The sequence below is a fragment of the Canis lupus genome, chromosome 21 (assembly GCF_003254725.2).
Source record: "Canis lupus dingo isolate Sandy chromosome 21, ASM325472v2, whole genome shotgun sequence".
Classification (NCBI taxonomy): Eukaryota; Metazoa; Chordata; class Mammalia; order Carnivora; family Canidae; genus Canis; species Canis lupus.
Window position 1 is genome coordinate 36,437,811 of NC_064263.1, and position 17,262 is coordinate 36,455,072.

General features: G+C 44.2%; 1 protein-coding gene across 10 annotated transcripts in view; it reads left to right on the plus strand.

Annotated features, from left to right (window-relative positions):
• Positions 1-13,141, plus strand: part of TEAD1 (TEA domain transcription factor 1) — a 269,130-nt gene extending 255,989 nt beyond the window's left edge. For all 10 annotated transcript variants that reach the window (XM_025459518.3, XM_025459522.3, XM_049099154.1 and 7 more), the window contains one exon: positions 5,467-13,141. In XM_025459518.3, coding sequence (XP_025315303.1) covers positions 5,467-5,580 — 114 coding nt within the window. In that variant the 3' untranslated portion in view covers positions 5,581-13,141. The remainder of the gene's footprint in view (positions 1-5,466) is intronic.
• The last annotated feature ends 4,121 nt before the right edge of the window (positions 13,142-17,262 follow it).

Here is a 17,262-nt window from a genome sequence, read left to right on the forward strand (position 1 = left end):
CACCACAAGAAACAGCACCACAAGAAACACAAATTAAAAGAGAATGTCATGCCCAGGAAATACTCTCAATAGACTGAAAAGTATGGTCCAAACTTGGACAGTTCAAGGGAAAGTGAAAGCAGTGGTAGTCAGGGTCCCAGTGGGAGAAGTTTCCAGTTACCCCCAGGACAATGCCAGGGAGTAGAGGAGGGACCCCTAATATTTAACTTTAAAACCGATTTCTCTTAGGGGCTTCATTTGGAGACCTGGTAAGGTTATATAAACAGGGTTGTCCTCAAAAATCTGCCTATAAAATACGTAGTAATGGGTTTCATAAGGCTCATTTTTTAAAAAATTAACATTCTTTGATTTAACCGAAGGAAAAATGCCAAAACAAAACTTGGAAAGTTTTGCTAAAAGGGGGTAACGATGATATCCAGTATCATGGTCAAGTATTCAGTCTTCTGAAGCCCTGCTTTGTTCATCTGTTATTAGGATTCAGAACTAGAGTACTTAGAACAGAAGATCTTTGGATCCATTGAGATCAGGGCTCCAGAGGCTTTGGATCCATTGAGAATCAGGGTTCTCAATCAGTGGTATGCTACTTTAAAAAGAAAAAGAACAAACCTGTCCCTCAACCTCCCCTCAACACCCTGATATATTAGCATTTGCTCATTTCCATGGTATACATACACTTCCAAGGTCAACTTCAAGGCACCAGTCGTTGTCCAGCTTACGAAATTTCTTCATATTTAACTCTCAAGAGCCAGTGGGAGCCAGTTTCCTCACACCAGTAGAAAAACCCGAATAAGTAAAACTTTAAAAATTAAAATGCTTCTACATATCAGATTCACCCAGGAAGCTTTTGAAATTTCTGGGGCCTGGGCCCCAGCTGAGATAAATAAAACCAGAATACCTGAAAGTGGGGCCCGCCCAGCATCACGGTTTTTGTCTCATTTTTATAGGTCCCCGGGTCATTGAGATGGAGTCCCACTGCTATAGGGGATAGCTGAATGAGCTGCAGGGAGTCCCAAGAGTTCCCAGACACGTGACGGGCAAAAACTTGGCAGACGATTTTGCATGTGCTTTTCATTTATTCCCGCGAGAGTCTCTCAGCAGATTCTCAGCCGTGTCCATGAGAAACTAGCAATCTGGGGGAAACTTTGGAAAACCTGTTCTTTAATAAGTATTAAATGTATTAGTGTCTTGTTCTTTAATGGTCGTTAGTGAAAATTGAGCAGTTCACGGTTTGGGGTGCGGGCAGGTACCTGTCACACAGCTGTTTCTTGCTAGTTCCAAAGGTGACTCTTGTACTCAGATGGGCAGAAAATGAGTGTCTCATCCCTTGGGAGGGACAGACAGTTCATAGCCTTAGGAATTAACCCAAACTCTCTGAGTGAATGGCCAGCCCACCCTCAAGCAGTCTTAGCTGTTCTTACAAACCAGTTCTGAGTCTGCTTGAGCATTTTAAGGAATATGCCTCATTCCCTAACCCTACCTCGCAGAGCGTAGCTGAGGAAAACAAGGCCTGGAAGAAATTTAAGGCATCTGTTAGCCACAAAATCCATGAAACCAAATCAGTAGTGCTCCTTCAGAGCATGTGACTTCAAGCAGTCAAATGTCCAGAGAACATTAAATTAATTCCAAAACGTATCAGTAAGCAACTAGAGAAATTCCTTTGCTATGAAGAATCAGTAGCTCTCAATAAATATCTGCTAGAAATAATATTTTGGCTTTTAGAGGAACTGAAATTAAACCAGCACTCCTGGATTACGAGGGTCAAGTCTCACTGATCATGAAAGGAGAAATAGTACTTTCCAGCTCTTCCTCAGAAGTAGGCAGCTGCTGGATACAGTTCTAGATATTTTACTCGGTATTGGGTTACAAAGCCTGTGTCAGAAAGATCAAGTCCAGACCTTACTGGCTGGTGAGCTAGACTCTGATTTCATCGGGATGATAACAGAGATTGAAGTGAACCTGTAAATGTGAGGCCTTAGTGACAATATGCAAACAGACTGAGGACCACAGTAACTAAATTATAGATCAAGTATTCCTGTCGCCTTTGGAAGTTGTATTCAGACATACATACAGCTCTCTAGAAACATTTTTTTTTTCTTTTGACTCTTAATCGGGAAGTCTAGGATTAGACTTGGCCACATGGAAGTCCCTGGCTGGCCCAGTCGGTAGAGCATGTGGCGTTTGATCTCAGGGTCATGAGTTCAAGCTCTGTGTTGGGCCTGGAGCCTACTTTAAAAAAAAAAAAAGGAAAAGGAGAAAGATAAATAGAACATAGTCTCTCCTAGAGAGTTTGCAAGAAGGTCAGGTTGATCAGAGAGGTTCCAGGCACAGTGCTAATAAATCTTCTGTAAATGTTATGAAATTCTCACTGCAGAACTCTGCGATCATCTTTATTCCCATTTTACGGATGAGGGATGGTAGGCTTACCTGAGGTCACAGAGCTAGTGATAGACATAAATTAAGACTTAAAAATAGGAAAGACACTTCGCAGGATATTTCATGATCATGGAACCAGAAGACTGGGGTTTAGGACCCAATTCTATTTCTATGACCTGGGCTTGGGTAAGTTATTTAAAGTCTGTAAACTCCGTTTCTTCCTCCATTTACAAACAGAATGCCCGGGTCTGTGCACGCCACCTCGAAGGTTGTTGAGAATATTTTCATTCATTCAGCTAAACCATGGGACTAGCTGCCAGAAAACACTACAGATAAAACACAATGCCTATCCCATCGTAAATGTTGGCCTGCTATGAGGAAAGAAGCCTGTAAATAAATGGTTACAATACATTTGTACAATACGTGGCTGTGGTCCTCTTGAGAAACAGACACCTGGACGTACAGGATAGTTTACATAACTGTGGCTGGATTGAAGTGGGGGGATTCCCAGGGATGTTAAAAGATGGTATTTACTTGGTGTTGATGGATAAACAGGTATTTTTCAAATTTAGCAAGAAAAGGGCCATTCCATGAGTGTGTTCTTAAGTGTCAGGTATTGGGGTGTGAACTAGCTGGGGGTGGGGCAGCCGTCGTGGAGGCGTCTGAGGCAGGCAGGTATTTGCCAAGCCATCACAAAAAGGAGACAAACCAACAGTGGCAGGTGGCTGGCAGAGGAAGGTACATGGTGCCGAGAGACCGTGTGACAAGAGCGTTTGACCTGGTGAGGGAGGTCAGAGGCGGCTTCCCTCAGGAAGAAACAGTTGAGGCATCCCTGCCAGATGACTAGGAAGAGAGGGTAGAGAAAAGCACTGCAGGTGGGCAGACAAGCAGGAAGACTGGAAATAGGGTGGGGTGGCTGGCGTGGAGAGAGCGTGAGCAAGGAGCAGCGAGCTGGCCGGCTAGCAACAGCCAGGTGGGGCAGGGTCTCCTGGGCCTTGGAGGCTTGAGGGCAGGTTTTCTCTTCACCCTACAGTTTGGAAGTTGAATACAGGCCACCAGGGTTTTTAAGCCAGAGAGTGATGTTATCAGAGTTCTGCTCCTCACAGGTTTTTTGTGGCTGCTGTGTACCCCTGGGAGTAGTATGAGCCAGCGCGGCTCCTGGGGGTGGGGAGGGCCCTGGTGCAGGGGGGTCCGGGCGCTTGGGTGCTGCTCTGGGCCCTGGCAGTGCAGAAGGGGATGGATTCAAGAACCATTGGGGAGGTAAAAGCAGCAGGACATGGCATTTCCTGCCCATGGGAAGAGAGGGAGGGAGGTGTCCAGGACAAAAGGCCTGCATGCTTGGAGTCTCTGATTTGTGAGGGAAGGGGCAGGAAGTAAGACCAGGAAAGCAGGTAGGTATTGAATAAAATCTTTATTACCCAGGGGTGGAGGGGGAGGGAGAGAACTGATTACTGTACCAATTCATTTGTCTAGAGCAACATGGCTTAATGGTTAGGAAACAGGTCTTTGAAATCAGATCTGGGATTCTTAGTTGACAGGTTTTTTTTTTTTTTAAGATTTTTATTTATTTATTCATGAGAGACACGCAGAGAGAGGCAGAGACACAGGCAGAGAGAAGCAGGCTTCCCCCAGGGAGCCAGACCGATGTGGGACTCGATCCCGGGACTCCAGGATCACACCCTGGGCTGAAGGCGGCGCTAAACCTCTGAGCCACCCAGGGATCCCCTAGTTGACAGTTCTATAACCTTTAATCTCACACACACACACACACACACACACACACACACACACACGGCCTCCCTCTCTGCCAAAGAGGAGCTGATAACGGCACCTGCTCACAGACCTGTAACACGTATGATATGATGTGTGTGAAGCATTTAAGACCGAGTGGATGCGTGCTAAGCAGTCACTACATGTTGGCTGTTCTGTCGATTGCCATCCATTCAGCAAATGTATAAACAACTGTGGAAAAAAAAAAAAACTGGAGTGCCAAGCGTGTCACTAGGAAGCACGGTCCCTGTTCTTCAGGAAATGACAGCTCACGTGGGCTTTTTTTTTTTTTTTAAATCACACAAATCTAGGTGTACTTACAGACCGAACTGTGTGCTCTGATGGGAAAATGATAAGTGTGTGCATCTTTATTCTTCAGGCAGAGACCCTACCCTTGGATGCCTTGAGGGTAGGGGACACGGAATGAGTGAAACAGCCTGACAGGGCAGGGAACACACCCCCACACCCCATGCCAACGCACTGGGCTAGGCCCTCAGATTCCCAGGGTTTGAAGAGACTGAGCTGTCTAGAAACCACATATAATAGTATCACTGAAGCTGTTGGGCAGTTGGGCTAGATCTGCTTTTAGAAAGTTCCTTCTGAGAATGGCCCTGGGAGGTGGGCAGGGGCCACGGCGCCCTGGGTCAGATCCCGCCTCCGAAGATAATGCAGGCTAGGCCCATGGGCACGAGGAGGAGAGAGCTGGAGTCCACAGTCTTGAGCCAAGAGGGGAAGCACGTGAACATTTCAGAGCTCATTTCAAAAGGTAAAAGCCTTGCGTAAGTTGAAAGAGTGGTCACTTGACGTGACCCTGCCACAGTGCCTTGCACGGCGTGTATTTCACGGAGTCCCAGCACGGCTGGCTAACAGCGCTGAGCCAGGTGTTCGTGGGGCTCACGTCTGTCCTGGGCTGCTGTGAAACAAATCTAGTAGGAGCTTAGGAGTAAGCTAGGAGGCAATTCCTGGGATAAATGACTGTCGCATGGGACAGAATTCTCGAAATCGACCCTCCCAAAAAATACGAATTCTTGTGGGCTCCGATTATGGGTGAGACCCTGTCCTTAAGGAATTTCTTACACGTGGTAACTAAGTCCAGATAGGGTTCAAGTCGGACCCATAAGTACCCTAAGTTTGTGCTGGAGGGAGCAGAGGGAGGCTGGGGCATCGCCAGCAGTCTACCTGCTGGGCTTCAGATGGTTCCTCTCCAGGCAAGTCCTAGTGGCACAGGTGGGCGGTGTGTTCATCCGTGTGGGTTTCTCTCTCTCTCTCTCTCTCTCTCTCTGTGTGTATATGTACATATATATACTTTTTTTTTTTTAACAGGTGGTAACAAACAGGGATACACAAGAAACTCTCCTCTGCATGGCCTGTGTATTTGAAGTTTCAAATAGTGAACATGGAGCACAGCATCATATTTACAGGCTTGTAAAGGACTGAACATGGTTATTTATATATATAGATATCTGTATATACACACACACGTATGTGCGCACACACACACTCTCTCCATTATTGAATGACTGTAAACCTCACCACGCAGGGGGGTGCCCTGGCCCTGAGGTCACCCTGACTTTTTCTAAATCCTGTTTGAGTGAAGTCATTTTTTCATGTGTTCCTACTATCATTGTAGCTGTGAAGTTCTGGTACAGTTGTAAAAAGAGAAATCGAGTTGTTTCTACGTGTTCTTTAGATCCACGGCCCACAATTCCTCGGGAAAGGTGATCCTTAAGAACCCGGGTCTCTGTCTGCAGAGACCTATTTCTAATTGTGGTAGAAAAAAATTTGAGACAGAGCATTTGCCATGGGACATTTACAGCCTTTATACAAATGTATTTAGTTCTTTTTTTTTTTCCAACATAAAATTCTTGTTTTAAGATACAAGTAAAATTAATCTTTAAATATAAATGTAAATTAGTACACAAAACTAAGAATCTTTAGACTTATCTTTGTAACTAATTAGGGTGGAAGTTATGAAAGAATGTAATTCACTAAATTATTTTTTAAATGAAACTTTTCTTTCTTTTTGAAACCAAATGTTAAAATATAGCCTTAAATGCTTGGTAGAAATATTCTAATGAGACAAATTTGTACTTTTTTTTTCTCTCTCTCTCAAGGTTAAAACTAATCTCTTAATCCATTAAACTCTTGAACAGGTATTACAAAGGAAGAAAACTTCACCCCTTATCCTTAACATATATAGTATATTTAAAAAATATAAAATTGTATTGTACTAATGTGATGATTATTTAATGAAAAAAGAAGATGGCTCTTTTTGCAATAAGTAGATAAATACTGAAAATCTAAACGTACAATGTTTATAGTCTTGTGTGTGCAGTTATATTTTATATGGACAACCAAATTTTTTACTAAGATGAGTAAATGTTTGAACCACTGAAATTTAATAACAAAAATTTAAAATTGGCATTGAATACTGCACTGTGAGCTGCAAAGTATAGAAAAATCCTGTGGCTGGGAGAAATTTCATCAACCAAACAAGTAAAAGGCTCATCAGTTTTAGCGTCTCTGCTCCCCAGAAACTTGCAAGCATCCTCACCAGCCTGTGGATAAATTATTTCTGGTGAACCAGCACGCATATTAACCTGCTATAACTGTATGTGTACTTATGTGTTTGTGTGTACATCCACACACATATACATATATAGTTATTAAACACCTATTTATTGAACATCTATTCAGTGTCACTCAGTTTGCTCGGTGCTGATATGTATGTATATCGCAGTCTGCGTCCATAGATCTAGATATATTCTTTAAGGACATCTGTTTCCTCAATGTCTCTCAATAAGTCACAGTTCTTGTTTGAGCTTTGAGAGGCCCAGTGCTCTCTCGGACTCTTCCAAACAGACTTGTTTGGGGAGGTTCTCTTCCCAGGAGAAATTCAACTTTCCAACCCAAAATATTCCAAAGCATCACCCAGGCAGAGTCGGTTTGAAATGGCCACATGTCTTGGGTTCTTTCCATAAGTGCTTCATTGGGAAGGAGACAGGGTATATGCCCCAACTTCCCGGAGGAAAGTGACATTTTTTATAATTGCCAGGAGTGGGTTAACACGATAGAACGTGGAATAAGTTTTGTAAAGTCGTGAAACCTACCAAGGCTTTCTCATCAAGCTGGAAAATGATTACCTTGTTCTTTCACGTCCAAGGAACTTACCCCTTTCCCTGTCCCGTTACCTGCTCTGACCCTGCTGGCACATTGATTAGAGTGTTTGGTGGTCATGAGCACTAGGGTGTGTGTGGCTGGCTTGTGGCAAATAGGAGGACACCAGACCAAGCCTGACCTCTCCCAAACTCATGCCACTGGTTCCTGGGAAGACCAGAGAAGAAAGTGCAAAACTCCCATTTGGAACACACATCCCTCAGATAGGCCGGTAGGATGATGTCTGTCTTCCCTCTGCAAAGAAACTAACGTTTATTCTCTGATTCTAAGTGGGCCTTTGAAGGATTGCCCTACTCATCTGCCCTTCCATCTGGCCTTCCGCCCAGGCACTGAAGCTTCTTCCATGGTCATCATACTTAATGACGTCTCTTGGTCACCCCTCCTATGGATGTTTCTTTTGCTCCTGTCACCTGCATCTTTCCTCAAGGGAAACCCCTCCCTCCCAGGGCCAGGACCCAGTGAAGGGGTGTAAAGGATCTTCTATGGCCAGAGCCATCCCAGAACTTCCGGGAGAGAAGTTGGTCTGATTCACATTCCCACGCAGGGATGGAGCTCTTCTGTGCTGCCGGGAGGGCTCTCGGGATTTACTTTTCAAAGCACAAATACACCCAAGAAGAGCCCCTACAGGGCGGTTCTGTTGGCTCCAGAGATGGGCATACCCCAGGCAGGCTATGCCCCCATCCCCCAGATGCCTTCCTAGCTAAGTTTGGGGTATTTACAAGAACAACCTGGAGGTTTGCTTTTTGCTCTCAAAACATTTCTAAGAGCCTTAAAAAATTTACTTCTTGTCTTGTTCCTCTACAATTTTCTCCAGGGCAGACTGTTTCTCTCTCTTAACCTCTGATCCCAGTTACCCAAACCCTTAGCCCTCTCTGTGTCTCTGCCAAATTAGGTGCTGGGGTGGGATTTGTATTGTAGCACCTAATCCAAATCTGTCTTGGGTCTTTCATCCTTGATAGCAGTCTTTTCCCTTCATCTATAAAGCTTCCCAAACCATAAAAAAGCCTTTCCAGGCCTCTGTCCTTATTGCTTTCTTTCAGATACCAGATATCCTGGTGACCCTGTACTACCAGCATTGAGTCAGGGACATCTCATACTTTTACTAGAGTCTGGAGGCCCATCTTCCCCAGCCCACACAGGGAGGAGCGGAAGAACTGGACTCTGGTCTGTTGGCATTCGTTTCCATCTTAGCAAAAGACCTAAAATTACCATCAGGACTTCTTCAGGACAGATTCTGGAATCCCAGAAGGTCTAAACTTCTCTGGGCCAGGCGTTCTCAGCGTCTACACTGTTGATGGTTGGGAGCAGTCCTTTGTTCTGCTGAGACGATCCTGTGCATTGTAGGAGGTATAGCAACACCCTTGGCCTCTCTCACACCCTCCCTGCTGTTGCCACAACCCAGAATATCTCCAGATGTTGCCAAATGCCCCACGGAACACAATATCGCCCCAGTTGAGAACCACTGCCCTAGACCTCACAGGTCACAACCATATTTGAGATTTTCTTTTTCCCTTTGCTATCCTAGGAGCCTTGTTTCAGTTCGTTAAGAGGCAGGTAGGAATGTTACTCAAATGACATTACGTCCAGGTCTCTTCCCGCTCAGAGCCTCTTTCACAGCAGAGTCTGTCCTGCTGCAGAGTATTCCTTCATCCTTTGAGGATCTTGGGAACAGCTGGTCACCATCATCCCCACAATCAGCTCACCCGTGTAAGGTGCCTCTGATTTGCTCTTCATTCCTTAAGTTTACCAGCTTTAAAAGAAGTTCCAGCTGTGTTCATTATTCTCATGAGCTTATGGGACTCATTGTCAAAGCTTTCATCATTTCGGTAAACTTCCTCTGGTCTTCCTCTGCCCTCTGCCCTACACTCAGTGCTGTTCTTAGAATTTATAAAAGCCTTTGGAACGCTGCACCTTTAAGGATGGAGGAGAGAGGGACCAGTTCTGGAAGAGGGCTGATAGATTTTCCTTTATTTATTGAGCTAAAAGAGAGCACAATCTATTCTCCTTCATTTAGTGGATGAGAAAGTTGGGGCCCAGCAGGGAGGTGACTTGCCCAAAGTCACCCAGCTGGTTAGTGACAGAGTAAAGGTGAGGCTCTGGGACCTTGCCACTTAACCCTCGGCCTCTCCCGGTGGAGTTTGATCCACTTTGGTGCTCATGCCTAAATGATGCCTACAAAGGTGTGCACGGCTCAGAGCAGAGGACAGAGGGAGACCTAAGAACCCCCCCCCACCTCGGCCAGAGCACGGCATCACCCCGATGCCAACGCCGCCTCTCCCACGGAGCCTCGGGTCTGACGGGAGCTACGCGAGGCACCCACAAAGCAGATACAAAAGCTGATGAGCCTTTTCGCTTACCCTGAAGACAATTCACCCGCCACAGACTCTGAGTCCAATTTTTATCTGCTAAGCATCCCAGCAGCAAAGTCCCACACTCAGACCAGCCAAAAAGCAGCCCCTGTTCCCAGCACTTGGTGTTACAAGCCCCCAGATGGCTTAAACCCAAGTCTTCTTTAGGTCTCGATACTGTAGTGGCTTTAGCGGTCTGTTTTTGTACAACCATAAATTATTTAAATCGTCTTGAGATGACAGTCAATTTTACAAACCAGGTACATATAATTTGTCTAAGTTTGTATATGCTCTGTCTGGTACACTACACCTGTCCTGACGAAGGGTAGAACCAATTCTGTGTGTTGGTGTTCACACCTGTGACATTGAGAGCATATGTCTGCATTGCTTCTTTCTTTATGTTGATATTTCTGTGGCAAAGCCCTGCACATGTCATTTCTGAAAAGCCTTAAATCTTTTGAGACGTTGCGTGTAGGGTGTGCAGTGCAAAAGGCTGCCTCGGAACTGTGAGCCCTTTTGTAAGCTGGAAGCATTTCTCTTACTACTGTTACTTTTTTTAGGGAGTTTTAAATTCAGAGCTGCCAAAGCGTTCCAGTAAGCAGTGCCTTAGTGATTTCCTAGTCCTACCCAGCCCTCCGCGTCCATTTACTGATTGGCCCCGTATTGGAAACCGCACAGGCAAAAAAAAGACAAAAACAAAAAACAAAAAAACAAAAAACGGTTCTCATTTCTCTTTTGTAAGCCCAATTTTCTCCAGCCCTCTAGGGAACCGACCCACCTGGTCGAAAATCGGAAACTGAACGGCAGTCGGTTCTTGACCGCACTCTCAAACGTATATACCAAAACGGAAGGTTTTCCAACTTTGTGGTTTACTATGAAAAGCAAATTGTACTTTTAAAGTTGCCTTCGAAATTCACGACCAAATACTTAGCTATTTATGAATCTTCTGCGCTCTAGCATGGAAGTGCCTTTGGTTTGAGATTCCAGCTTAGAAAAGTGCTGCCATATAACGATAATTTGTGTAGAGAGACCAAAAATATTCTGAGATCACCGTAATGCCTTTGGTTTACCAGGATGAGTAACCAACCACAGGCCTCTGTCCGCCAGGGCGCGGCAGGACGGCCCCCGGGAACTGTTGCGTCCCGTGTCCGCGCCCCCGGGGGCCCCCGCCCGCCCCCCAGCCCTGCGTCCGCGCCAGGGGACTGCCACGCAGACGACAGACTCTCCGGCCGGTGGACAGCGCTGTCCTTCCCCTCGTGTTCGTGTTCAGTCTCCGTGGAGGCTCTCCTGTCCATGCAGACGACAGCGCGCGCTTCTCTGGTTTGCGCAGTGACACCACTTCTGGAAGTTGGAAGCCTCAAACTGAGATGCCAGCGCAGAACAACAAACAAAACAAAACAAAAAATGAGTTAGGGTCATTACAATCGAAGTGTTCTTCTCAACGGCGAAAACGTTGACTCTGAGTGTTGTGTACGAATGTGCTATGAGAAACTTCCAAAGAGCACCATTCACAATTCGGCATTTTCAAAGAATGGTCCAGCCCTCCAAAGGGCAGCCCTTTAAGAGTCCGCTGTTGGCTTTTATCCAAACCTTGTGTAGATTGGGAAAACTGATAGAGGTAAGGAAGAGGAGTGGAAAGGACCAGAAGGCGAAAACACCAGCCAAACAAAAGCCAGGAGAAAAAAAAAAAAAATTGTCCTTTACCAATATAGACTTCAGAATGACATGAGACATCTTTGAAAGTTAGCCTCTGAACTCTTAATGCGTTACGTTCTTTCGTCTGTCCCTGGTGTCTTTAAGATTACCCTGTCTGGGCTCTGAAATTTCAGGAGTGATTTCTATCCACACCAAGTTGTGAGTATTTAGAGAAAATTCTACAAGGAAAAAAAAATCAAATGGTGAGAACGAAAATGAGCTAACACGAGCAGTAGTTAGCCGCTTGAGTTGAGGCCCCCTGTCAGTGCTGTACCGCACCCGGGCAGAAATGAATCAAATACTTGTTCATCTGCTTCTCTTTTCAGCTGTTACTGTGCTTTGTTTGGCAATAGTTTTCTCTCATAAGCTCATTGCTTATATTGTTCAGAATGAAGGTTTTTGTGTTTAAAATTTACTGCATTGCGAGGGTAGTTTCGCTGAAGTCCTGCACCATTAACTGAGATGAAATATTGGTATTTATTGTCCTACTTCCTGAGGCTGTAGCTTGTTTTATTCTTTGTGAATTCGCATGGGGTGAGTCCCACGCCACACTGCATCGTCTTAGTTTATTTGCAATGGCATTTATGTTCCCTCTTTCCTCATTAAATGGGGTCAGATTCCAGGAGATTCCACCTCGCTCAGGTAGACTCCTTCGTCTGCCTTCCATTACGAGATGGTTTTCCCTTCCCCTGTCTCTGAGAGGTTAACAGAACCTAGGCATAAATCAATTGGAAACCGGTCTCTTATTTTATTGTTGTTATTATTATTTTTGGATCAGTCATTTTCTGTGATTAGTTTGACTGTGTAAATTAGATATTAACTGCACTTCTTAACAAAAAAAAAAAAAAAAAAAAAAACATCTCCCTGTTACCTCCTTGAAAGATTCACTTCTGTAGGCCTTTGTCCATAGGCTCTTGCCTGCAGAGAAGGGAAAAAAAAAAAAAAAAAAGAAAAGAAAAAACAAAAACAGTACGTGCCTGAAAAACAACAACAAAAAAAATTTTTGTGACGTTTAAAAAAGAAACCCGAATAGCCTTTAATTCTTGAATATGCTTAAATTTTATGTAAATTGGTTTTGCCACGTGTGTTTGTTCACGTTCTAAATGACTTAATGGGATTCTCACAGTCGGTGTCTTTGTGTCCCGTGTATACGATGGGCTTGTGACGTAAGCGCTTCATCTGGTCAGTGGTCGCTTTGATATTGTACTGCAGCTGGGAGGGGGCTCGGGAACCTGGCCCTGGGTGATAAGGTTCCCCTCGGTCGATTGGAGAGATGGGGGTGGGGGGGCCAATTCTCACACACGTTTTCTTAAACTATTTGCAGAAACTTTCAAAAAGGCATTTGGTTAAACCTCTTGGCAGTACAGTATTCTTGTATTTGTTAATGTCTGTGTTTAGGTACTGGTACCTTTTTGTTTAAAAAAATGTTCTAAGTGTTGGCTTTAAAGTGAATTTATCTTTAGTATGATAGTTATATGAAAATTATAGGGTTTGTGTGCAGAGAATTTTTTTATAAAGTGCTTTGTAAAAAAAAAAATGTATTCTAGCTTTCGCGGTACATATGTGTGATAACTTTAATATCCATGACAGTTAAGTGCAATTATTTCATCACTCTAAAAATGCTATTTTTGTGTCAGTTCCTGCAGGTGTTTTCATGTCTTTGCAAAGTGACACATTTTGATGCCTTCTTGATAAAGTGGTAGACATTTTGTAGCTTTCTAGAAACTTTGTATTCATACGGTATCAATGAAAAATAAAGAAAATGAAAGTGTGGGTTACCTTTTTTATCTGCAAAAGTGTTATGTTGTTGAAAATGGCATGTGATTATGTGCTGTGGGTGAACCGGGGGGTTTGTGATTCCGGTGTGGGTGCAGCACAGCCCTGCATAAAAAAGCCTTCCATCCACTGAGTGTTCCCTGTGTGCTGGGCACTGGCCAAGTGTGTCGATACAATGTGGATACATTGTTTCCTTTAGTTCCTACAAGAGTTCCAAAGACGGTGACATTAGTCCCAACTGAGGCTCAGAAGAGACCCATCCTCTGAAATCATGACTGGTGAGTGGTGGAGCTGTAAACAGGTCACCCTGATGCTCAGGCCTGGACTCTTGCCCCCTCCCCCTGCCCCGCCGCCCACCCCACATTGTGGCTTCCTGGGAATCCAAGGATGTAAGTAGCTTAAGGCCAGGGGAGAAATTTTTAAACAATGATGACCTTGGCCTTCCGACAAGACCAAGTGCACCCTGGGATTCTTTAGTCTGTGAACTAGACCTCAAGAGGGTCTTGCTTCTCCCATTTCTTTGAAATCTGAGGTAAAGCATGCCTCAAATCCCAAGAGTCACTGGTGGGAGTGGGAACAAAGAAGAAATAACAGAACATCTCCTTTGAAAAGAGCCATTTTCCGCAAGCCTCAATTTAAGAGGAATGCTGTTGTCCACTGAGCTGCTCAGGGCAGAGGGAAGGGAACTATGGGACACCTCGTTGAGGCCCTAATACATGCCAGGCACTGTTAGAAATCTATTCTCTCTAAACCACATTCTCTTGAACAAAGGAGTCCTTTCCTATTTTCCAATAAAGAAATGGAGGCCCAGAGAAGTTCAGCCCTGCTTAAAGTCATGAAAGCTAATGACAAGAATTGAAGGGTGGAAAGGCCTCCTGCCTTGCAGTTCTAGCTCTACCATTGGCTGTATGGCACCTTTGGCCCTACACCTCTCCCTCCTTAAACAAGTGCTTTAATACATTGAAAACTTCTTTTGTTCATCCCTGTGGTTCCAGTCAACTAGGTTCAGAAAGATGGAGACACCACACTAAGTAAACATCACTGACTAAAGGGATTTATTTATTTATTTTTGATTTATTTATTTATTTTAAAGACTCCATTTATTCATGAGAGACACAGAGAGAGGCAGAGACACAGGCAGAGGGAGAAGCAGGCTCCATGCAGGGAGCCCCATGTGGAACTCGATCCTGGGATCCAGGATCAGGCCTTGAGCCCAAGGCAGGCACCAAACTGCTGAGCCACCCAGGCTGCCCGACTACAGGGATTTAAAGAGCAAAGGGGAGGATAAACAAGGGCTTCTAGTAAGTTGAGGGAGCAACTTTGCTGTGAACCCCTGATCATTTCTTTCTGCCTTCCTGTTGCAGTAGACTAATAAACATAGCTATTACTGATGGAAAGCCAAATTAGCTGCTGTCATTAAGTCATCAGTGAGCCACTGATAAAATTCCAATTAAAAAAACAATATTGTGTAAGCCTGTGAAGCCTTACAGTTTTTTTTAAACTGCCTTTAAAGACACCTTTGTTCTGTTTAATATCTTCTATGTCAGATATATCTAGGTTGTTTTAACTAGCAAATAGCCTGCCAGCAACCTGACTGCATTTTTTTTTTCTTTTCAGTAAACAATCTCCTATTTGCTTTGGCTCCCAAGAAGCTCAGGCTTTTAAATTGTGTTCTGTGTTGATAAGGAACCAACTAGAGTATAAAGGCATAGAGAGGTTGAAAACGAAGGATGAAAAATATACCATAAAACAAAAGAAAGCTGATGTAGCTTTACTATTTTCACAGTAGCATAGCTAGAGGAAAAAAACTATTACTGGAGCTCATGGGGATTATTTCAAGATGATACAAGTTTTAATTGCCCAGGAAAAATAAGGACTCTAAATTTGTATGCACCTAATAACATAGGTTCAAATTTATAAAGTGAAATTTGAAGTCTATAGGCAGAAGTTTTTGAGGAACTAAACTCATTGGGTTTTTGTTGTTTTGTTTTGTTTTTTAATTTTATTTACTTATTCATGAGAATACACAGAGAGGAGAGAGAAGCAGAGACACAGGCAGAGGAAGACACAGGCTCCATGCAGGGAGCCTGATGTGGGACTCGATCCTGGGTCTCCAGGATCACACCCTGGGCTGAAGGCGGCACTAAACCGCTGAGCCACCGGGGCTGCCCTCATTGGGTTTTTTTATAGATAAAGTGGACTCAAAACACATATAGGCATACATAAGTCAGGGGATTTAAACAGCATAATTTAATGTGCTGTTCTAGTTTCCAAAATAAGTAATGAGCACAACAATTGGGAGACTATACATTATTTCTAAGCACACACTGAATTTTTATGAAAACATTGCATTCAAGGTCAGGGGTTTTGACAGTCTGTGGGCCAAATGTGGCCTGCTATTTGTTTGTGCAAGTAAAGTTTTATTAAATACGCTACTAACCCCTACTATTTACTTGCTGTTATGGCTGCTTTAATGCTACAATGGCATAGTTGATAAGTTGCAACAGACCCTATAGCTCACAAAGCCTAAAATAATTGCTACCTGGCTCTTTACCTTAAAACTGTTTTCTACCTCCCATTCTAAGCCAAAAAAGCAAGGTCCTAAAAAGATGTCTGTGTATGCCATTCCCCAGTGTGTAGGTATTCTAACAATTGGCTATCGATTCCTTTGATGCCCTTGATGTGGAATCCTAGCATTCTTCCTCAAGTATCCCAGCCTTGATTAGTTAGTTATGGGTCTAAAAACAAGCTTAGATCTGAAAAGGATGCGTGATAGACAGTGATTTTTCATTGTAGCAGTTGCCATCTGGTCACCTAATCTTGCTATTTTATGACTAATAACGGTCAAGCAACACCTCTGATGGCCACCTATGTCTTGTCCCTATCTCGCCATGGCCCACTAGCCATTCTTACAGAATGTAAAATGGAGCCAGGCTCTTGGTTTCCATACCTTGCTAAGTTATGGTAAGATACTGCTTTGTATCTGACAGCTAATTGCTGCCACTTGATCTCTGCTGTTCCAGAATCTTCTCTCACACACAAGGAAAATCCTTTCCATATCAGTGTCTCTTGCCATCAACCTTGGCCTGCAGGCTGCCACGGAGTTTCTTAGCAATGCTTATGCCCTATTCTCTAGTGCATTTGCTATTTTATTTTATTATTTTTTTTTAATTTTTATTTATTTATGATAGTCACAGAGAGAGAAAGAGAGGCAGAGACACAGGCAGAGGGAGAAGCAGGCTCCATGCACCAGGAGCCCGATGTGGGATTCGATCCCGGGTCTCCAGGATCACGCCCTGAGCCAAAGGCAGGCGCCAAACCGCTGCGCCACCCAGGGATCCCTGCATTTGCTATTTTAGCAGCGGGACTATTTTCTTGGCCTTCTGGGGCACATAGGTGGTAGGTGTTCTCTTAAATTATAACCACCACCCTGCCCTCACCCCCAAGTGTTGCCTCTCTGAACTTTCTGAGCTCTGCCCCAGCACCAAGTACCAAGGCAGTTCCAGCACCTCTACATTTCTTCTACACCATTATTTCCTCCAACCTTCAAGGCGCCACCCAGCAGCACGTCATCCAGCTGACACAGGATCATCTCTACATGTTCTTGCCAGGATATTAAATTCTGAGTTGTAGAAGACTGTGACCTATACCAATAAATGCCTTGATCCAGTCTCATCTCATGTCCTCAAAATTCATTTCCAGACATGTTTTGCCAGTTCCTGCAGGGAAGAAGAGTAAAGACTGGCCAAATCCTGCACTCCTGGTGATGAACCATTTCCTCCTGAATTAAAGACAGAATTTTCGCACTGGACATGCTGAGGTTTTACACTAGTAATTGGCGAGGTGGGGCAGATCTTGGGGAGGCTAGTACTTCCTCTTTTGAGGCATCGATTTCAGTTGAGGCCTTAACATGGTCTCCATACCGGATAGGCTGCTATCCCACCAAGAGCAAGTAGACCTAGTAGCCCAGAGGGTTCAGAGGAATTGGGTTCAAAGCTCTCCGTGTTTCCACCCTAATGTCCCCACCCCACATTTCAGGGTGCCACTACTTACTTTTAGGGCCTGACTGTAACATAGACTTGTGAAGGCTGTGAGTTCAGCTTTATTTGTAATTTCTGGCTTG